The 20,706-nt window shown below is 45.1% G+C and overlaps 1 protein-coding gene across 2 annotated transcripts in view; it reads left to right on the top strand.

The window, feature by feature from the left end:
• The window catches only part of FGF14 (fibroblast growth factor 14), a 352,468-nt gene that overhangs the window by 219,678 nt on the left and 112,084 nt on the right, over nucleotides 1–20,706 (top strand). The window contains exon 1 of one of the 2 annotated variants that reach the window (XM_056862111.1): nucleotides 18,459–18,652. The exons of the other annotated variant lie outside the window; for it this stretch is intronic. Within the exon in view, the coding sequence (XP_056718089.1) occupies nucleotides 18,460–18,652 (193 nt within the window). The 5' untranslated portion in view covers nucleotide 18,459. Of the gene's footprint in view, nucleotides 1–18,458; nucleotides 18,653–20,706 lie in introns of those variants that run through there. 2 annotated transcript variants of the gene reach the window in all.

Raw genomic sequence — 20,706 nt, 5'->3', positions numbered from 1 at the left:
ACTTATTAAAAATGCTATCTAAGCTATTATACCATAACCACATCTTGAATGACTAATTTATTGCATGTGTGTGTTAAGTGCTGTCAAGTCTCTTCCGACTCACGGCGACCCTATGAATCAATGTCCTCCAAAATGTCCTATCTTTGACAGCCTTGCTCAGATCTTGCAAACTAAGGGCTGTGATAGAGTCAATCCATCTCTTGTTGGGTCTTCCTCTTTTCCTGCTGCCCTAGCATGACTGTCTTTTCCAGTGACTCTCGCCTTCTCATAATGTGACCAAAATACGAAAGCCTCAGTTTAGTCATTTTAGCTTCTAGGGTCAGTTCAGGCTTGATTTGATCTATAACCCACTGATTTGTTTTTTATAGGTCAGTTATACATTGACCGCTTCCTTTTGTTTCTCCTGAGTCTACCTCCAGTCAGTTTGATGATCTGGAAATGTATTATTTTAAGGGGTGGGAGGCAATCTGCCTCTTAACAGAGACTTTGATCCAGTGGTGATTTCTTTCCATGGGGTACAAAGGCTGCTCCTGGGGAACAGGGAATGTCCAGCAACAGCAGCTTTAGGGAGGGAGTTGGAGGAGTATGACTGGGGAAAGGCCATGGCTCAGTGGTAGAACATCTGCTTCAGGATGCAGAAGGTTCCAGGTCCAATCCCTGGCATCTCCTGTTAAAAAGATCAGGTAGTAAGTGATGTGAGAGACTGCTGCCTGAGACCCTGGAGAGCTGCTGAGAGTCCGAGTAGACAATACCAACCTTGATGGACCAACGGTCTGTTTTAGTTCCAGGTTCAATCCCCGGCATCTCCTGTTAAAAAGATCAGGTAGTAAGTGATGTGAAAGACCGCCGCCTGAGACCCTGGAGAGTTGCTGCCGGTCCGAGTAGACAATACCGACCTTGATGGACCAACGGTCTGATTTAGTATAAGGAATATTGTCGAAGGCTTTCACGGTCAGAGTTCATTGGTTCTTGTAGGTTATCCGGGCTGTGTAACCGTGGTCTTGGAATTTTCTTTCCTGACGTTTCGCCAGCAACTGTGGCAGGCATCTTCAGAGTAGTAACACTGAAGGACAGTGTCTCTCAGTGTCAAGGGTGTAGGAAGAGTAATATATAGTCAGAAAGGGGTTGGGTTTGAGCTGAGTATTGTCCTGCAAAAGTATTGTCCTGTAAATATCAAGATAATGTGCTAATGAGGGTATGGTATGTTAATATGGAACCATTGTATCCTGAAGTGATCTGTTAATGTGTGTAATCCAAAACTAATCTGTATGGCTATTGTTGAATGTTGTCTTTGTCTGGAGGTTTTTCAGGCTTGGCTTCCTGCCCTGAAAAACCTCCAGACAAAGACAACATTCAACAATAGCCATACAGATTAGTTTTGGATTACACACATTAACAGATCACTTCAGGATACAATGGTTCCATATTAACATACCATACCCTCATTAGCACATTATCTTGATACTTACAGGACAATACTTTTGCAGGACAATACTCAGCTCAAACCCAACCCCTTTCTGACTATATATTACTCTTCCTACACCCTTGACACTGAGAGACACTGTCCTTCAGTGTTACTCCTCTGAAGATGCCTGCCACAGTTGCTGGCGAAACGTCAGGAAAGAAAATTCCAAGACCACTGTTACACAGCCCGGATAACCTACAAGAACCAATAGTATAAGGAAGCTTCACACATTCATGTGAGGAAGAAATAGTCAAAAATTGCCCATTTATGTACTTCTATTATGCCTCCTGTTAACTAACTATGAATTTGCACTTTTTACTGCCTCAGCACACTGAGGCTGGGTGGATGGCAGCAACTCTCTTTTCTGGGCCTCTGAGGTAACCTGAGCATCCCCAGACCACAGCGCAGCTCCTCCTTTCACCAGCATTAACCCCCGAGAAACTAGATTACCACTAAAATAAGGAGGAGATGCAGCAGGGTCTCTTTTCTTCATGGTCCTCTGGCCTTCTTAAGTTATTCTAGTGCTGCAAGGAGAAACGGTGCTGCGGTGGTGTCCCAAGGAGGGCAACAAAGATGGTGAGGGGTCTGGAGACCAGGTCCTATGAGGAAAGGTTGAAGGAGCTTGGTATGTTTAGCCTGAAGAGGAGAAGACTGAGAGGGGATATGATAACCATCTTCAAGTACTTGAAGGGCTGTCCTATGGAGGATGGCGCTGTTTTCTGTTGCCCCAGAAGGTCGGACCAGAACCAATGGGTTGAAATTAAATCAAAAGAGTTTCTGTCTAGACACTAGGAAGAATTTTCTAACAGTTAGAGCGGTTCCTTAGTGGAACAGACCTCCTCGGGAGGTGGTAAGTGCTCCTTCCCTGGAGGTTTTTAAGAAGAGGTTAGATGGCCATCAGCAATGCTGATTCTAAGACCTTAGGCAGTTCATGGGAGGGAGGGCATCTTCTGGGCATGGAGTAGGGATCACTGGGAGTGTATGGGGGGAGATAGTTGTGAATTTCCTGCATTGTGCAGGGGGTTGGACTAGATGACCCTGGTGGTCCCTTCCAACTCTATGATTCTATTCTAGGGTAACAGGAGCTGAGCATTTTCAGCAATCTTCAGCACAGTCCTAAGCTGAGTTATGACCTTGTACGCCCCTTGACATAGAAGAGTGTAAATGAGTTTAGGATCGCACTTGCTTATCATTGTGACCCCAAGACCCCCAAGACCCCAGAGGAAGGCACTGGCAAACCACCTCTGTTAGTCTCTTGCCAGGAAAACCCCAAAAAGGGGTCACCATAAGTCAGCTGTGACTTGACAGCACTTTACACACACACACAACTGAAAATGGGACTTAAAAGCAATTAATATTGGCCGGATCATTTCCACACTTAGTAATGCAGGAAAGACAAGACTACATGTTGTGGTATTGAATTAGTATATGTTGTGGTATTACTGGTTGTAATTCTTCCCACATCCCTGAATAAGCCTTGAATGATAGCCAGACCTTAGCTTAGGAATGGAAGTGTGAAACTATTTCAGCAACTTGCTGTATTTTTAAAAAAAAAACTTTCAAGGGAATAAAACAACAGCTTTCTTGGAAAACTCATTTAAAGGCCATTTCAGAATTTGGCATTCCCTTTCTGCAGAACTCTGTTGGGTGTATATTATAAATGACTTTCCCCCTCTCATTCTAGCAAGGAAATTGGATATTTCCCTGGGTTTGGGGGGAGGAATGGTTGAGCGGAGGTGACTGGCTAACACTTTGCCAGGCAGAGTTAATTAACATACATACCCTCAGTTGTTAGAAAAGGTAACAGTTTTAGTTCTGTGTGACCCGGATTCATGAAACAGCCTCAAATGAATTCAGCTTTATCCGGTGAGATGTGGAAATATATTCAGTCACAGCTCTCTTAATGCAAACACATGGAGAACCCAACTTGTGCCGACATCTTCCTTTTTAATTCTGTTATCAGGAATAATTTTCACATTAGATAAAAAATTCACTGACAGTAAAAAAGCCTCCATTATATGCAGAAGGCATAAGACTGAGGCCATTTAAATGCCGAAAAAGCAATACAATATGAGAATAATAAATGCCTCCTCTGAATAGCCAGCACAGGAGCTGTAACTGCATCAGGAGGGAGTGGGCAATCCCAGGTGCCATTTGTTAACCACACTCTATTAGGGCTGTGCCAAAAAACCAGTAAATTTCGGGTTCAGGTTTATTGGACTCGATTTTTTTTCAGGAAACCCGAAATAAGACGAATACTCATACCAGTAAATGGGTATTCAGGCTTTGAAAGGTTTTCCCGTGACTATGGAGAAGGGGGTGACTTTTAAAAGTCACCCCCTTCTCCATAGAAAAGCATAGAAAACTCTACTCCTAAAAATGCCCCCACAGGAGCTTAAAAAAAATCCCATAAGCCATTTATGTAGGGTCAATTTTGATGCTCGCTCAAAGCTCTTTATTTAAATGCGACCTTTAAAATGCCCATTCACAGTCCCAATGCAAAAGGAGAAATTCCACACAACCCACTCACCTGCTCATTCGTTCCTTTGTTTCCATAGCCATTATCGGTGTTTGCATAGCTAACACATGGCTGTGATTTTGCATGCTTCCTTGAGGGGATTCTTCAAGGCGGGGGCGGAGCAAACACAAAAGGTCACGTTAAAGGGGCTCTTAAGAAATGCGAAGCGGGTATGTGCTGGCTTCTCAATCACTTCCTGAATGACGGTTCAGCGTAATTTTTTTTAAAAAAATATGCAGGGTACTTCAGCCAGGAACGCGCTGCTAATTGCCAAGCATAAATGGCCATAGAGAAAAGCCTTGGGACAGCCGAAGGCCAAATCAGCCAAATTAGTGCAGATGAAAGAAAAGGAACTTCTTAGCCCTTTTCTTCCGTTGCCATTTTCCTCCCAAGTTACTTTTACCCCAGTGGAATTTTTTCTGAAAGATGCTCTATAAGGTGTGTGTGTGTGTGTGTGTGTGTGTGTAAGAGAGAGAAAGTTACTGATTTATTGAAAAATGCTAACTTGCTTCTGAAGGTGGACCAGTGTAGCATTTTTCCATCTCCCCCCCTCTGCTGTGTACAATACCATTGGTAGTCCAGTAGATGCAAGCAAAACATTTGCCTGTGTCTAGCAAATGGCGCTAAAGAACACAATAGCTAGAGGAAACAAATCAAAGACTCTTCAAAGCCAATGAGTCACCGATGTGATTGGTGTGAAAAAGTCAGAAAGATCTATCAATATAATCCTCTTGAGTGGCAAGATCTGCGCTACTGCAGATTAGAAAGCATATCTGTCAATTACGCTATCAGCAGACTCATTGTTTCCCTTCTCTTCCCCTATTCCTCTGATCTCCATAAATTCTAAGGCAGGCAGCCAAGTTACAGAATAATAGCGAGATCCAAAAAGTTTAAATGCTATAACAATGCTGGCAACAAAAATAACTTTTCATTTAAATATTTTATTAGTTAATATTCAAATGCACATGCCTGATACATGTTTTTATGGCCTGCTGTGAGTAGATATGTTAAGGATGGCTTCAACAGCACATATTAAACGACAGCCTAGACATTCCAACGTAAGCTGCACGCTACATGGCTGCAAATGAGCTTAGTTTTCTGTTGTCCGTTTTCTTTGTTTACTGGGGTTTGTTTTGTCAAGGTTTGTAACCTTCCCTTTAATGGTCGACTCATTTGACCTGAGGTCTCAAGTCAGGCTAGACTAAATTATGTTCCCCCCATTATTATTAGTAGTATTATAAGTATAAATGACTGTATCTAGTTTGTTATATGCTCCCAGAGGGTTCCCTTCCCCCCGAGGAGTTCATAATGAATGATGATGTGTGCTTTTGCCATTATGTGGTCTGCATGGAGACTTTTTCAATATTATGTGAAGTGCTCGTCGCATTTGTTCATCCCAGTTCTTTGGAATACCACCACCACGTGGTTTGCCTGCTTATACATATTATTTGGCAACTCCTCGTCTTTCTAGAGCTTTTTGTTTAGCTAGATAGAATGCTAACCCCTCTATGGTTATGCAGGGCAGAATTTTGAATATACCATATTTAGACAGGACCTGTCCTTGCTCTTCTGGCTGTATCGATTCATTAGCTCATGCCCTCTTGGAATGCCACTTTTATGAGGAACTTCGATCACATTATATTTCCCCCCTTTTAACATACAAATCTAATGCCTCTGTGTCTGACATAATGCCTTTTCTGCTAAGCGATAGGGATCCCAAGGCTACATTGTCAGTGGCAAGATTTGTTTCAGTCCTTATATGCCCCAAACACTAGATAGATGCTGCTTAAAATCAATGGAGTTTCTTGATCAAGATCAAGGAGTTTCTAAGGGATAAAAGAAAAAAAAGAAAGAATATTACGTGAATGTAATTCTTAGTGCAATCCCAAACTGAATCACACACTTCTAAGAGCATCAGTTTCACTGGATTCAGAAGGGTGTCACGCCGTTTAGGATTGCATTGTCTGCGGGGTGAAGGACGTTTGCTGTATTACCACAGTTTGTTTGCTATGCTGGTTTTCTTCTGTGGATAGTTAAGTTGCAAATATACATGGAGAGTTATGTCTCAACAGTCCATGGTGCAAAATTCACCTTTAGGGTTTGGTTTCCTCCAGGTGGTGGCTGGAGATCTCCCGCTATTATAATTGATCTCCCCTGGAGAACATGGCCGCTTTGGCAATTGGACTCTATGGCATTGAAGTCCTTCCCCTCTCCAAACCCCGCCCTCCTTGGGCTCCACCCCCAAAGATCTCCAGGAATTTACCATCCCCAAACTGGCAACTCTGTTCAAAGAGGAGGCATCATTTGCACTGTAGACTTCCTGGATCATAGCTGACACCATTGTGCATGTCTAAAGTGCCGGCAAGTTGCAGCAGACTTATGGCAATCCAGTAGGGATTTTACGACAAGAGACTAACAGAGGTGGCTGCCATTGCCTTCTTCTGTATAGCAACCCGGGTATTTCTTGGTGGCCTCCCATTCAAGTACTAACCAGGGCTGACCCTACTTAGCTTCTGACACCTGACAAGATTAGTTAGCCTGGGCCATCCAGATCAGGGTGCTGACAGCACTAGCCACTACCTTAAAGCAGTTTACCAGAAAGTTAACATAGTATATCCCATAAAGTTTCTACAACTTTGGGCTATCTACAGGTAAAGTGGAAGAAGCTATGGAGCAGTGATAAGTTGGAAAAGGTCAGAAGCAACTACTCTGTTCCCACCTAAAGCAAATGTGGTGGTTCTGAGTGCATGTGCCTTTCACCAGCAACTGCTCTTCAGGGATCCTTGAAAGACGTCCCATGTCAGCCAACACTATGCTTTATCCTAACGGAGCGGTGACTGAGTTTTCCTCTAAGCACACATCATTTGGGACTGGTCCAGTAGACCCATCCCAGATGTACACATAAATTTCATTTGGGTAATTTTCAGTTCTCTTTTGTTAGCTAATTCTTTTTTACTTGTTTTCTTTTTTTATGATTGTTCCATTTGTTCAGATCTTTTTTATGCTGTTCTGTATTTGTTGCCATTGGTTTCAAGAAGAAAGACACCTATAGCATTTTTTGTTCGCTACCCAGTTGGGACGAATCTTTCAGGACTGTATCTCCTTCTGTCTGTGGAATCCTTGTAAGTAAAATTATATAGCATATTGGCAAAATAAACTATATGCTGTTTCCTCCTGTTACTCAAATTTGATAGTCTCTGGGGATTAACGCATGGCCAATTTGTCTCGCCTTTGTGCCCCAAAAGTAGCGAATTCCCGTGGTCTAAATGCATGACCGTTCATGGGCTGAGCATCGGACCCACCTTAGGTGCGAATTTCAAACGGGTTAAGCAATCCCTGGTTTATAGCGATATTTTTGGTGCTAAACCGCTACTTTTCTTTATTTCGCTACATTACCGGAACGCCGGCGTGCTTGTAAGCACATGACTAGCCCGCTACTAACCTCCTTTCGTTCAAGGACACGCCCTTTACTGGTCTCCCCCGTCCCGCCCCATTTTCTGTGTGTGCAATTGCCGCCTTTCCCACCATTTCCCGTCATTCCCTGCATTTCCCGTCATTCCCCGCATTCCGTCACTCTATCAGTGACGCATAACGGACGATGGTATACGCTGGTGTCCCAAGAAAAAAAGGGGAGAATCGGCTTTTGATTGGATAACCCCTCAGTCAATCCTTGGGCAATGACACGGCGGTCACTCCCCTACCGTCCGACATTATATGGGTGGCTCAAATGCACAGGGAGCCTCCAGCAGCTACTTGCTTTGGACTTATAGTGGGATCGACTAGTGTCATGCATTTGACTATCCAGTCTCGGATTAAAATATTGTGAGATAAAGGAGGAGCAAACCAAGAACATTCTGCCCATGCGTTAATCCCCTCTGTTTTGATTGGGGGAATTAGCATTGGAGACTAACAGCCCATTCCTGAAGGAGGGGCAAAACCGCACAGGAGCCAGCATGACGTCCACGCTGGTGCCCTTGCCACTTGCACCATGCAAACTGGCAAACCACCCCATAAACAAAGTCTGCCTAGTAAACATCGGGATGTGACGTCACCCCATGGGTCAGGAATGACCCAGTACTTGCACAGGGGACCTTTATCTTTTTACCTTTATAACATAGGTACACCAGGAGAAACACTTAATAAACCGCCTGGACTATTTAATGGATCATTTTGACCCAGTTTCCATGATGGATGTTGACAAGATCCTGGAATCTGTGAAGGCTGCTACTTGTACTCTGGATCCTTGCCCATCCTGGCTGATAAAATCATGTAAGGACTACATCAACAAACACTTAGCATCTATTATAAATCAGTCATTAACTCATGACACCTTCCCTTGGCCATTCAAAGAAACAGTTATTCATCCACAACTTTAAAAAAACCATCCCTTCCAAAAAACGATGTGGGCATTTATTGCCCGTTCTCTAATCTACCCTTTCTGGGCAAAGTGATTGAGACAGTGGTAGCGAACCAACTCCAAGTCTTCTTGGATAACTCATCTGCCCTAGACCCTTCTCAGTTTGGCTTCAGGCCAGGTTAAGGGACTGAGACGGCTCTGCTAGCTTTAGTTGACGACCTCTGTCTGAGTGTAAGCAAAGACTAGACTAGACACCTCTGTTGCTGTTACTGGATTTATCTGCAGCCGTTGATACAGTAGATAATGCCATCTTGTTGAGGTGCCTGGAGATAGAAGTAGGTATCAGGGAACGTGCGTTGAACTGGTTCAAATCATTCCTCATGTATTGGACTCAAAGGGTTGCTGTTGGAAATTAGTTGTCTTGGGTGGGGCCCCTATATTTTGGGGTTCCACGGGATGCAGTTCTATTCCCCATGTATTTCAATCTCTATATAAAGCCCTTAGGACAAATCATTTGTAGCATTTGGGTTGGTTGTCATCAATATGCTGATGATACTCAGCTGAATATATCCTTATTCAAAAACCCTTCAGCTACTCACTCTCGCACCCCTGTTTTTCTTGTCTGCCCTGCCTTCCCTCTCAAACACCCATGCTTCCCTATGCCTGATACAAAAGGAAGGGACATGATCAGTTGTTAACTGCTGTCCTATCTGAAAGCGGCGGTTAATTTGGATTTAAACATTAAAATTCTCATGAACACACTCCAAAGCCTCCTTCCTGCTTTGTGTCTTCAAGAGAGCCTGTGTGGCATAGTGGTTAAGAGTGTCAGACTGGTATCTGGAAGACCCAGGTTCAAATCCCCACTTGTGCCATGGAATCTTGCTGGGTGACCTTGGGCCAGTTGCACACTCTCAGCTTAGCCTACCTCACAGGGTTGTTGTGAGGATAAAATGGAGGAGAGGAGAATGATGTAAGCCACTTTGGGTCCCCATTGGAGAGAAAGACAGGGTAAAAATGAATTAAGTAAATAAAAGGTTGATTTTAGACTCTTGAAACGTTTTAGAAGACTCCCACTTTTAAAAAGACCACATATTGATTAACGACAGGTTATATCTTTGATATATCATTGATAGTGTATCAAGCGAGTTTTAAAAAAATAGGTAGTGCAAAAAGGAGAGAGAGAGAGGAGAAAGAGAGAGAGAGAAAGAGAGAGAGACCATTTTATAAACCAGATTCATCTCTGGATATATTTCATCTGTCTACCTGGTTTTTCAAATCTGTCCCACCTTATGGTACAAATTCCATTTGAGAAAATGTTCATTTTACAAAGCATATTTTGGGCTCACCGTCTGTCAATGCTTCTTTTGCAATCTCCCCCACAAAATGTTATGATCTGTAGTCTACATATATTGACCTGCATACGTTAATCTTTACTTATTGTTGATTACTGTTATTTATTAATACAAGACTCCTTGATACTTCAAAAATACTTAGTAAATTTAGTTTTTATACATTAGGATTTTAAGATTGCCATTGTATTCCTTCGCTGTAGTCTCTTTTGTGCATTTGCATTGGTAAGGTCTGTGTAAAATAAAATAATTTGTTTTTTATCTTCAATATATTTAGCCCTTGTCATGGTACACAAGCAAAACACATAATTATACTGTTCAATTTAAGATGACAATTTTTGATAGTTCAACAATAACTTAGCGGGAGGCTTCCCCCCAGGTTTACAATTGTGTGTATCAGCAGCTAAAAGTAATTTCAAGTGTATTCAAACATTATTGCACAATTGAGATTTCAGAATTATTCTGAGCATTATTATTAATGCTCAAATGGATTTGCTGAGGGATCGCTCATCTTCAGTTTCACAGTTGCAGACGGACTTATTTCTGTGAAACACAAATGTTCTAAAATGATTGATACAGTTTCTCCTGACTCTGTATAACACTTTATCAAGAGTAAATAATGGGCCTCGTTCTTAAAGTTCTACAGGCAGGTGAATCAATAACATTTACAGTGCCGCCCTGTTCAGAGTTACATCTTTCTAAGCATTGAATGAGCTTAGAAGGAAGTAACTCTACCTAGGATGGCCCTGCTAGTTACTATCTGAGCCACTGGAGATACTGTGAGGAGTTTGGTCTTGGTTGCAAAAAACGGACCTATTTCTGGGCAATTAATGTGTGATAAGTTACTTTAAAAACTTGAACATTCCTTGATAGCTGTAAATCCTTTTTCCTTGCCTTTGACAGGTGACCTTTTTTGGATAGTGGGAGGAGCAGAAAACAATTTGGAGCAAGATTGAATTTGGACAGGGAATTTGTTAGCAGAAGGAATTAATACCTCTGTAATAAATCAGAAATCTAATCCATAAATCAAACAGGGTTATTTTGGCAGTGGGGGGTTAGTGGGGGTAGGGGGTTTAAGCTTTATGTTGAGAGAGGGAAGAAGAGTTCTGGAAATCTATAGAGAAGGGACACAGGAAGTAGGAGAGATAAGGAATGGGGAGGGGAGATGTGCCTAGTTTTTCTTACTGCACATGGAGTGTACTTTCTTGGATTGCGCAAACTGGGTGACAGATGAAAACATTAAGGACTAACTTTTCCTTAGTGTTTGGTCATTTATGCATGGGTACTTTCACTCATGTTCACCCCTGGTCTGTCTCGGTTGTTCCTTGGAGTTGTGCATGAGTTTTCCGTCCATTAGAGAAGACCTCGCTGCCAGCCCTCACAAATCCTGGGACTTCCCATTCCTTGGTTAACCCAATTCTTCCATCTTCCATGAGGACAGCCCGGGTGAAATCCCCATGCATAAGGCAAAGTGTGTGACATGGAAGCTTGAGAGAGTGACGTTTCTCTCACAGACAGCACTACAACCAGTTACAAAACTGCATGTCAAGGGGCAAGCATTAAAATGCTTCCTGCTTCCTCTGAGTTCTTTCTGAGTGGAAGAAAGGGTTTTAGAAATGAGGTCTTGGTTTCCCTCCCATTTCCCTTTCCTTTTAGAGAGCTCGGTTTTTTAAAATGCTTTTTTATGTGGCATTTGGGTTTCCGGCGTGTAGGGACTTTTCTCTCACAGTAAGCACTACAGCCAATTGCAAAGCCGCATTTCACGGAATGGGGGCTCAAATGCTTCTTGATTTGAGTTTGGAGATTGCTGGTGCATAGATTCCCAACAGGAAAGTGCGGGTCCAGCGAGCAACGAACTTCAGGTAAAACTCCCATGCATAAACGACTTGTTTATGTGTAGAACATTCGTTTGAGAAAAAAGATCATTTGGTCTCAGGAGCTCCTGCCAGGCACAGGTTTTATCAAAGTGAGAGAATGATGGCAGAACTATTGAAGGGAAGGTACTGAATGGACAAGAAGATGAGAAGTTAGAACCTGAGGGAAAGAAGACTTAGAAGACTGAGAAAAAGAGGGCTAGTATGAAAGGAATAAATGCCTCAGTTAGGCCTTGGGATAGGTGAGACTTGGCTGGGAAGAGGAACAGGCAGATAACTAGTAAGGTACAAACACAACAGGCCAAGTTGGCAGTTGAGCAGAGATGCCAAAAAACGGGAGAGGGTGCGTGCACATGCAACTGAATATTCATCTGCAGTAACATCCAAATCTTTGGCAGTAGATTGCTAGTGTAATATTTAATATAAAATGTTATTAATTAGCATTTTGAATAATGAGTGCAATTAATTATCATGGTTTACTTACTGGGCATGATTCAGCATATTAGATGCTTTAGTTAACAGATAGCCTCAAAACACATTTTAATTGATGGCGAATAGACTCCTTAGAAGTTAGAACTGCACATTCAGAAACTGTGTGCTAAGAATGGCTACTCCTGTGTATTTTCAGGCCATGGGAGTATTCCTGCCAGTCACAGTCCTGTGACAGTCCTGTGTCTATATTTACTTATTTAATAGTGTAAATCCATTGAAGTCAATGGGTTTGAACAAGTGTAACTCTGCTTAAGATGGCACTGTAAATTTGCTCTCTGGCCTGTAGTAAATCTCATGACAATATTCCAAAAACTAAACACCCACAAATTCCATTGTTAAAAAAGCTCTAAAAGACTGGCAATCCCATGCATAAAGAAATACCCCCCAAAGTCCCAGAACAGCCTATCTAACACCCCAAAAGGATTCATGTACACAATTAATTCTGTGTAGGTACCCTCAAGTCATGCCTGGATTTTATTGATTCTTGCATCTTTTCTAATGATAGTCCCATCAGATTTTTTCAGTTACTAGATCAATTTCCATATTGTCAGAGAATGTAAAGGTTCATACCAATGGCACATAATAGTTATGTTTCTTTGCTGAATAGAATATGTAAGCTTTGTAGGGTTGCTGTTTTATTATTTTTATAGCACTTTGCACAAAACATGCAAAATTGCTGTACAGTGCCATTATTCATAAAATGAGACATTTTGATTACAACATGACTGTACATTTTTTGGAGATTCTCCTGGTATAATCCCTAGGAATTTCCCTGTACCTCTTTTTGTGCAGGTCGTGGACTGTAATAAAGTTTTAATGTACGTAATCCCTAGGAATTAATTGATGGGAAGTTACACATAGCTGAGAATCTAAGAGTGCTTTTCTCTCTGAAGGTTTCCTGTTACATACAGATTGCCTTTAAGAGGCAGCATGGTGTAGTGGTTAAGAGTGGTGGTTTGGAGTGGTGGATGCTAATCTGGAGAACTGGGATGGTTTTCTCACTCCTACACATGAAGCTAGTTGGGTGACTTTGGGCTAGTCACAGCTCTCTTAGAGCGCTCTCAGCCACACCTACCTCACAAGGTGTCTGTTGTGGGGAGGGGGAGGGAAGGTGATTGTAAGCCGGTTTGAGTCTTCCTTAACTGGTTGAGAAAGTTGGCATGTAAAAACCAGCTCTTCCTCTTCTTTAATCAGAAATAGATAAGCATTTTAATGCAGAGCGTTTGCACTTGCCCTAAACCTGTAATCATAGATAGTTACTTGTCATATAGGCAATCACTGTCTGCACATTCAGAAAACCCATCTGCTTTCAAAAACCTGGCTCCGGCTGGAAGTGCATATATTTCATCCCAGATTTAAGACAGCAGATGGCTCTCTTGAGTTTCCCTGCAGCACCCAACACTGTAAACAACTATCCTACATTTCCAGATTGCAAGTAGAGAGAGTTTATGTTCTCCAGGGTAAAAAAAAAAATCACATATCCTTTGATTATATTATGATGTTACCTTCCAGTCCTTTCTGCCCCATGACATCCTTTCTCCCTATTCTCTGCATCCCAGTCAAATAAGTTTATAAAATATACAATATGAAGTATCGGGATGAGACTGTGTGAATTACCATTTAGAATAAAGGTGAAAATTCATGTCAGTGGCAACTACAGCCATATGTATTGCAAATAATATTTGCTGGTTATGTAGCCTTCTAGAGTTGTTTATGTTATCTTACAAAAACAAAACCCAATCTGTTCACCTAACCATAATGGCACATTAAGAATCCTTGGGATTTGCTCTTATTTTCTGTCTTGTACATCAGATTTCTGTAATAAAGGCAACATTGGTAGATAAATGCTGTTAGTTTCAGACTTTCACCTTAATATTGGTAAGCAAAGTGCATCAATGTAGTGGCTTATCTATGATATTGCAGGGGCACATTAATTGGGCATTGCCGAGAAAAGGGAAACAAGTTTTCAATTCTCTCCCTTTAAAATCAATGGGATTTAAGTGTTTGATTAACAGTGTAATCATAAAAACAGGTACAGGCTGAAGACAATTAATTTAGAAAAGTGTAACTGTTTAGGATTGCACTGTAAATTCGGCTTCATCATGCTTGTTAAAATCCTGTGTACAAATTGAAAGTTTTTGTGTGTGTAGACAAAGTACTTTTCAGTAGTTATCTCAGCCTTTATCACCACAGCTCGCTTATTTAAGTTATTCAGATTTACTTTAATAGATGAACAACTGATAAGAAATTATTCAAAGGTCTACAGAGAATCCTTTTCTGGGGTGGGTTTTTTTTAAAAAATGTGGTACACCTTAGGTATAAAATAATGGATAATATCTTTATTTTCTTTTGAATGGCATTGGTTATACTACATTTCTTAACTTGAAGTATCCAGAATTCTTCCTTTGTAGAGTTTTTCATTTCATTTTGGCATCTCCTACTGTGGGTGGCTGTTTCAGATCTTTGTTTTGCACTGTCCATGGTCCTGGACAGAGAATAGATTTTGCAGAGCAGCATAAGAGGAACTTCCCACTCCTTGAAAAAGCCACTCCTTGAAAAAAAGTCTATCCATGCAGAAAACATTACGCTTTGATAAGGAATACATTGTGGTGTAGGTTGAAGAAAGTGTCTGAATTAGTAAAATACTGATTAAACAACTACTGCTAAATGGCAGTAAATCGTATTGTGAATTGTAGCAATTCACAAGTATAGCAAGTGGAGAATTCCTTGTCCTGTGAGAATACTCAGGACAAGCACAGGCCGCTGAACTTATTTAGGGTCACTGCAAAACCCCATCATAAATATATTTGCCAGTTCTAGCTGAAAATGTGCTTCCCATCTCAGTCTAACTATTTTTCACACAAAAAAATAGAGGATGGAATGGAAACTAAAACATCTTCCATGTAAATGTTATACTTCATGAATTAAAGAACTTGGGAGGATACTGACTGCTATTTTTAGAACCACAAAAGAGCCAGCTAAACAACGGAATGTGTTGAAGTTCATATTCAGAAAATTCCAATGGATGTGCTTTAATTTCATAAAGCAATGTAAGCGCTTGCCTGTTCCACTATTTTTCAAACGCATTGAATAAACTCTCCCAAACTGGATACTTCGAGCTTTAGCTCTGTAAATATTTCAATGGGCATTTTTGCACATGAGGCTTAAAAGAGTATTTAAAAAACTATGAACTTGCATGGCTGACTGGGAAATCTTGGGATCAGCCCAAATATGAAGTCCAAAGAAGGGATTTGCTTCCCACACCTATGGTGCTTGTATGTGTTAATGGCCAAAATGAACTATACTGCATATATTCAGTGTCAAATGGGTAGCAGCTTTTGCCTGTATGAGCCACCACCTTCGTTTCAGTAGTAAACAGGCAGAGGGCAACTAAAGTGTGCACTAATAATACTTACCACTTGAAGGCTTGGCAGACAAATTAATCACAGACCACTTGCAAACCCCCCCCCCAGCTCAAGAATCACTAGCTAAAGCCAAACCACAGTCAGACAGGGTAATGTCTGCCAGGGTGGTGTAGTGGTTAAGAGCAGTGGTTTGGAGCAGTGGACTCTGGAGAACTGGATTTGTTTCCCCACGCCTACACATGAAGCCAGCTGGGTGACCTTGGGCTAGTCACAGCTCTCTCAGCCCCACCTACCTCACAGGGTGTTTGTTGTGGGGAGCGGAAGGTGATTGTAAGCCAGTTTGAGTCTCCCTTAAGTGGTACAGAAAGTTGGCATATAAAAACCAACTCTTCTTCTTCTTCTGTCTAATGTGAAACCTGTTCATGCTGCCACCACTCCAAAGACCAATGATTCCACTCTTCCCCCATTCCAACAGTTGAATCTACAACTGTGTGTGGGTTCATTACTCTTTGTTTGATTTTTTAATAGCTTGGACTCAGTCCTATCCCCCTCCAAGTACTATATTTTTTATTTCTCTTCTTGAGAGCCCAGGGCTTTGTTGTGTCTCTCCCTGTGCCTGTTGTGTCTCCACTCGGGAGTGTGTGTCAGCTCGTGGTTTTGTTCTGTGCCAACTCCATCCATGCTTACTTGTCAGGCGATAATTTTTACAACACACCTCTTCGCCCCCCCCCCCCCAATCTCCCATGGAAGCCAGCTCGCCATGATCACAAGCCAAGGTTGCTCTGTGCGGTCTCCTGGGCAAACCCAGGAAGCCACTGAAAACCGTGAAGCTGCGGTGCGCACTGGAAGCCAGAGCAGCATCTCTCCCCCCCCCCACTTGCTTTCCCGGCTCGGGAATTACTCCCATTCACCTAAAGGAGCAGCGTGTCCAATTCAGAATGGAGAGAGGGAGGACGAGGCTGCCGCCCAGATGGAGCGGTGGCGCTTTGGGATGGTGGCAGTTGCCTTCCTCCGTCCCCGATTGATAGGTGAGCTAGGTGGGATGGCCGTGCCTAATTTGGGCATTTCCAACACTGTTTTATTCCCAGAAAAGTTACTCTGCTGTCCTGAAAATCTCTCTCCCTCTGTTCCATTTTTATCCCTCACCTTTCCTCCGTCAGCTGCCTTATTCTGAATCAGACCCTTGGTCCATCCAAGTCAATATTGTCTACTCAGACCAGCATTGGCTCTCCAGCGGAGGTCTTTCACATCACCTATTTACCTAGTCCCTTTAACTGGAGATGCCGGGGATGGAACCTGGGACCTTCTGCGTGCCAAGCGGATGCTCTACCACTGAGCCACAGCCCCTCCCCAAAGTTAATGAACACTAATGAACACATGAGGCTGCCTTATACTGAACCAGACCCTCAGTCCATCCAAGTCAGTATTGTCTACTCAGACCAGCAGCGGTGCCAATTGAACCCGGGACCTTCTGCACGCCAAGCTGATGCTCTACCACTAAGCCACGGCCCCTCCCCAAGGGGTCGCCGTGAGTCGGGATCGACTTGAGGACACTGAACACCCCCCCACACACACACTGGTCAGGGGCTCTCCCTTTTGTCTTCGCAACAACCCAGCCAGGTTGGCTAGGCTGAGAAAGCGCGCCACGGGTCGCAAAGTCTCCCAGCAGGGTCCGCGGCAGTGCGTGCTTGTGGGGGAAGAACACTTGAACCCAGGTTCTAGAGCGACACTCGCACCCCATTGGTCAAAAGAGAGAAACAAAGGGGGTCGGAGAGAGCCGCCGCAACGAGGCGCTGAGCTTTGCCGCGGCGCGGGAACATCGGTCCCCTTTAATCTGATGATGGGGGAAATGTGCATCTAGAGAGTGGCAAACCCACCTTGGGTTTGCCACTCTCTAGATGCACATTTTCCCCATCCAAATTCTCAAAACTCTGCATGGGGGGGGGGCTTATTGTTGAGTTTTGAACATCTGGATGGGGGGGGGAAGTGCGACTAAAGAGTGGCAAACCCAAGGCAAAACCTCCCGCGCACCAATGGCCCGAGGAGGCGAGCGGCGGCCCACGAAGGCAACCGCCCGGCCAGAAATGCCGTTCGGCCTCAAGGCGTCCCCGGACTCTTTTGCGCTCCGAGCCCCCCTTTAACGCGCGGCGTTAACTCCGCTCCTCCCCCGCCCAGAAGGTGAACCTGGCGAAGCCCCCGACCGAAGCAACCCGTCCCCTGCAGAAAGTGGTCGGGAAAGGGCAGCCCGGCTGCTCCCCCTTCCCTCCCAGAGCGGAGGCTTCCCAGGGCGGCGCAGCCCGTTCCGGCGACCACTTCTCCCCGGCGCGCGCCGCACGCGCCCCCCGCCTCGCGCTTTCCCTCCGCCCTCGCGCAGCCCCGGCGCGCAGCTTTTTGGGTTTGGCCTCCCTCGCGGTGCCAGTCTCCCCCCCACCCCCCAACAAACCCGCCCCCCGCGCGCACAAAAGCCCCGCTGGGAGCCGAGGGGCGGCAGCGGCAGCTCTCGCGCAGTCTCTGGGCGACAGGCCATTCCCTCCTGCACATTGCAGGGCGCTTCCCTTCCTTCTCCCCCCAACCCTCCTCCTCCTCCTCCTCCTCCTCCCCCCAGCCGACCTCCCGCCTCGCCTCTTCCCCCTCCCCTCCCCCTTGGACGGGTATCCTTTTGTCGCGCCAACCCCACCCCAAGGACGAACCCCCTCCCTCAGCCGTCTCGGGGAAGGGAGGAGGGGCGGCGCGCGTGCCAAGCGGGGAGGGGGCGGGCGGGTAGGTGTGGGCGACAGGGTGGGACTGAAGGGCCGCGGCTAAGGCTCCCTCTCCCTCTCTCCAGATGCGGCTTTCCCAGCCGCTGGGCGGCCGCCCCGACGAGGAGGAGGAGGAGGAGGAGGCGGCAGCCATGGCATGAGCCGCGGGGAGGAGGTGGTGGTGGTGGCGGCTGCTTGTTGCTGCTCGGGTGGTGAGGGGCCGGCCCGCGGAGGCTGGGGGCCGGCGGCCATGGGTCCGCGCCTGGGCTGAGCGCCGCCCCGCGCCCCTCTCCGGCCGGCCATGGCTGCGGCCATCGCCAGCGGCTTGATCCGGCAGAAGCGCCAGGCGCGCGAGCAGCACTGGGACCGGCCCTCGGCCAGCAGGAGGCGCAGCAGCCCCAGCAAGAAGCGCGGGCTGTGCAATGGCAACCTGGTGGACATCTTCTCCAAGGTCCGCATCTTCGGCCTCAAGAAGAGGAGGTTGCGGCGCCAAGGTGTGTTGCGGGGTGTGTGTGTGTGTGCCTGGGCTTGGTGGGTCCGGCTGGGGCCGGGGGGCGCCCGAGGGGCAGCTGGAGCCGGCCAACGGGGCTGGCCATTTAAAAAACCCCAAGCCACCTTCTCTTTCAAGAAAAGGGCAAGAGTCCAGTAGCACCTTGTGTGTGTGTGTGTGTGTGTGTGTGTGTGTAAAGTGCCTTCACGTCACAGCCGAGGACGATAACCAAGTGCCATCTTCCATATAATTCAAAAATGCAATATCATATGAGAGTGCTGTGTGTGTGTAAAGTGGCGTCAAGCCTCAGCCAACTTATGGCGACCCCTTTGGGGGGTTTTCATGGCAAGAGACTAACAGAGGTGGTTTGCCGGTGCCTTCCTCTGCACAGCAACCCTGGTCTTCCTTGGGGGTCTCCCATCCAAATACTAACCAGGGCTGACCCTGCTGAGCTTCTGAGATCTGACGAGATCAGGCTCGCCTGGGCCATCCAGGTCAGGGCCAGAGCACCTTACAGACTAACAAAAATATTTTCTGGTAGGGTGTGAGCTTTCGTGAGCCACAGCTCACTTCTTCAGATATCTTCAGATTTCTTCAGATATATTCTTCAGATATCTGAAGAAGTGAGCTGTGGCTCACGAAAGCTCACACCCTACCAGAAAATATTTTTGTTAGTCTGTAAGGTGCGACTGGACTCTTGCCCTTTTCTACTGCTGCAGACAGACTAACACGGCGACCCACTGTGAATTATTTTCTTTAAAGAGCCAGCGTGGTGTAGTGGTTAAGAGTGGTGGTTTGGAGCAGTGGAGTCTGATCTGGAGAACCGGGTTTGATTCCCCTCTCAAGTGGCAGAGGCTAATCGAATGAACTGGGTTGGTTTCCCCAGTCCTACACACAAAGACAGCTGGGTGACCTTGGGCAAGTCACATTCTCTCAGCCCCACCTCCCTCACAGGGTGTCTGTTGTGGGGAGGGGAAGGGAAGGCGATTGCAAGCCGGTTTGAGTCTCCCTTAAGTGGTAGAGAAAGCCGGCATATAAGAACCAACTCTTCCTCTTCTTCTTTTTCTGTAATGGGAGATCCGGTCCTCGCTGTGACTGGTAGGTCATTGGGATGCCGATTTTGCAGATAGGGATCTGGGACAGCCAAAAGGGGGCTTGACTTATCTGAAAAACCCACTCATCCCAAATCACTAAAATCACTGATGCAACGTTTAGCTGGCTGGGGGAGCTTACTTTCACCAGATGTGATGACCACTGAGTTTAAAGGGGAGTTGGACAGATTTATGGGAAGGTCTTCCAGCAGTATTAGTCGAATGGGACCTCCACTTTCAGAGGCTGAGGGATCAGGCAGCAGGTGAAGGCTGTTGTCTAGGGGCCAAGCTTGTTAGCTTCCGTGTGGCTTCAGACTGGCCGCTGTTGGAATCCGTGCTCCTTTTTCAGCACGGTCTGTTCTTGTGTTCTTACTTTTTTTTCCTGTACATAAATATGCACTGACCTGGTAGAAGAAGCCCCACTGTTTAACTGGTGGGGAGGGGAACTAACCACACTAAACGAAACTGGGTAGGTAGGGTCAGTGTGCAAGCCCCCCCCCCTGTAAGTCTGTTCTTTTTTTGCCCATTTTACAGAAAGGAGACGGTTTGCCCAAGACTTACTGACCGTGCTAGTTACGTTGATAGATATATTAAAACTTGATTCACAATCCCTGTGCACATGGGTAAGGTAACGGACAAGCAGTTGCTCCTTTTTTCCTGTCCATTGGCAATTGCAGGTGTTCGCGGGTGGTTGGGGAAATGGTGAAAGTCCTTTTCCCGTCATTCCAGTGGATATTTAGAATAGAAATCCCTTTCTAATTTTCTGATTTGTTAGCAGAGAGGTTTTTTCAGATTAAACATTTCTGGGTGTGTGGCCTCATTTATGCAACTTTTCATTCAGACCTAAGTGTCTTTCCAGTGCAGTCCTAAGCAATGTTACACCCTTCTCCGTCCATTGAAGTCAAATGGGTTCAGAAGGGTGTAACACAGCTTAGGATGGCACTGTTATCCAGTGCTCCTACAAATA

This window comes from Euleptes europaea, chromosome 16 (genome assembly GCF_029931775.1).
Source record: "Euleptes europaea isolate rEulEur1 chromosome 16, rEulEur1.hap1, whole genome shotgun sequence".
Classification (NCBI taxonomy): domain Eukaryota; kingdom Metazoa; phylum Chordata; class Lepidosauria; order Squamata; family Sphaerodactylidae; genus Euleptes; species Euleptes europaea.
The sequence above is the reverse complement of the archived record's forward strand: the minus strand, read 5'-3'. Positions and strand labels throughout refer to the sequence as shown.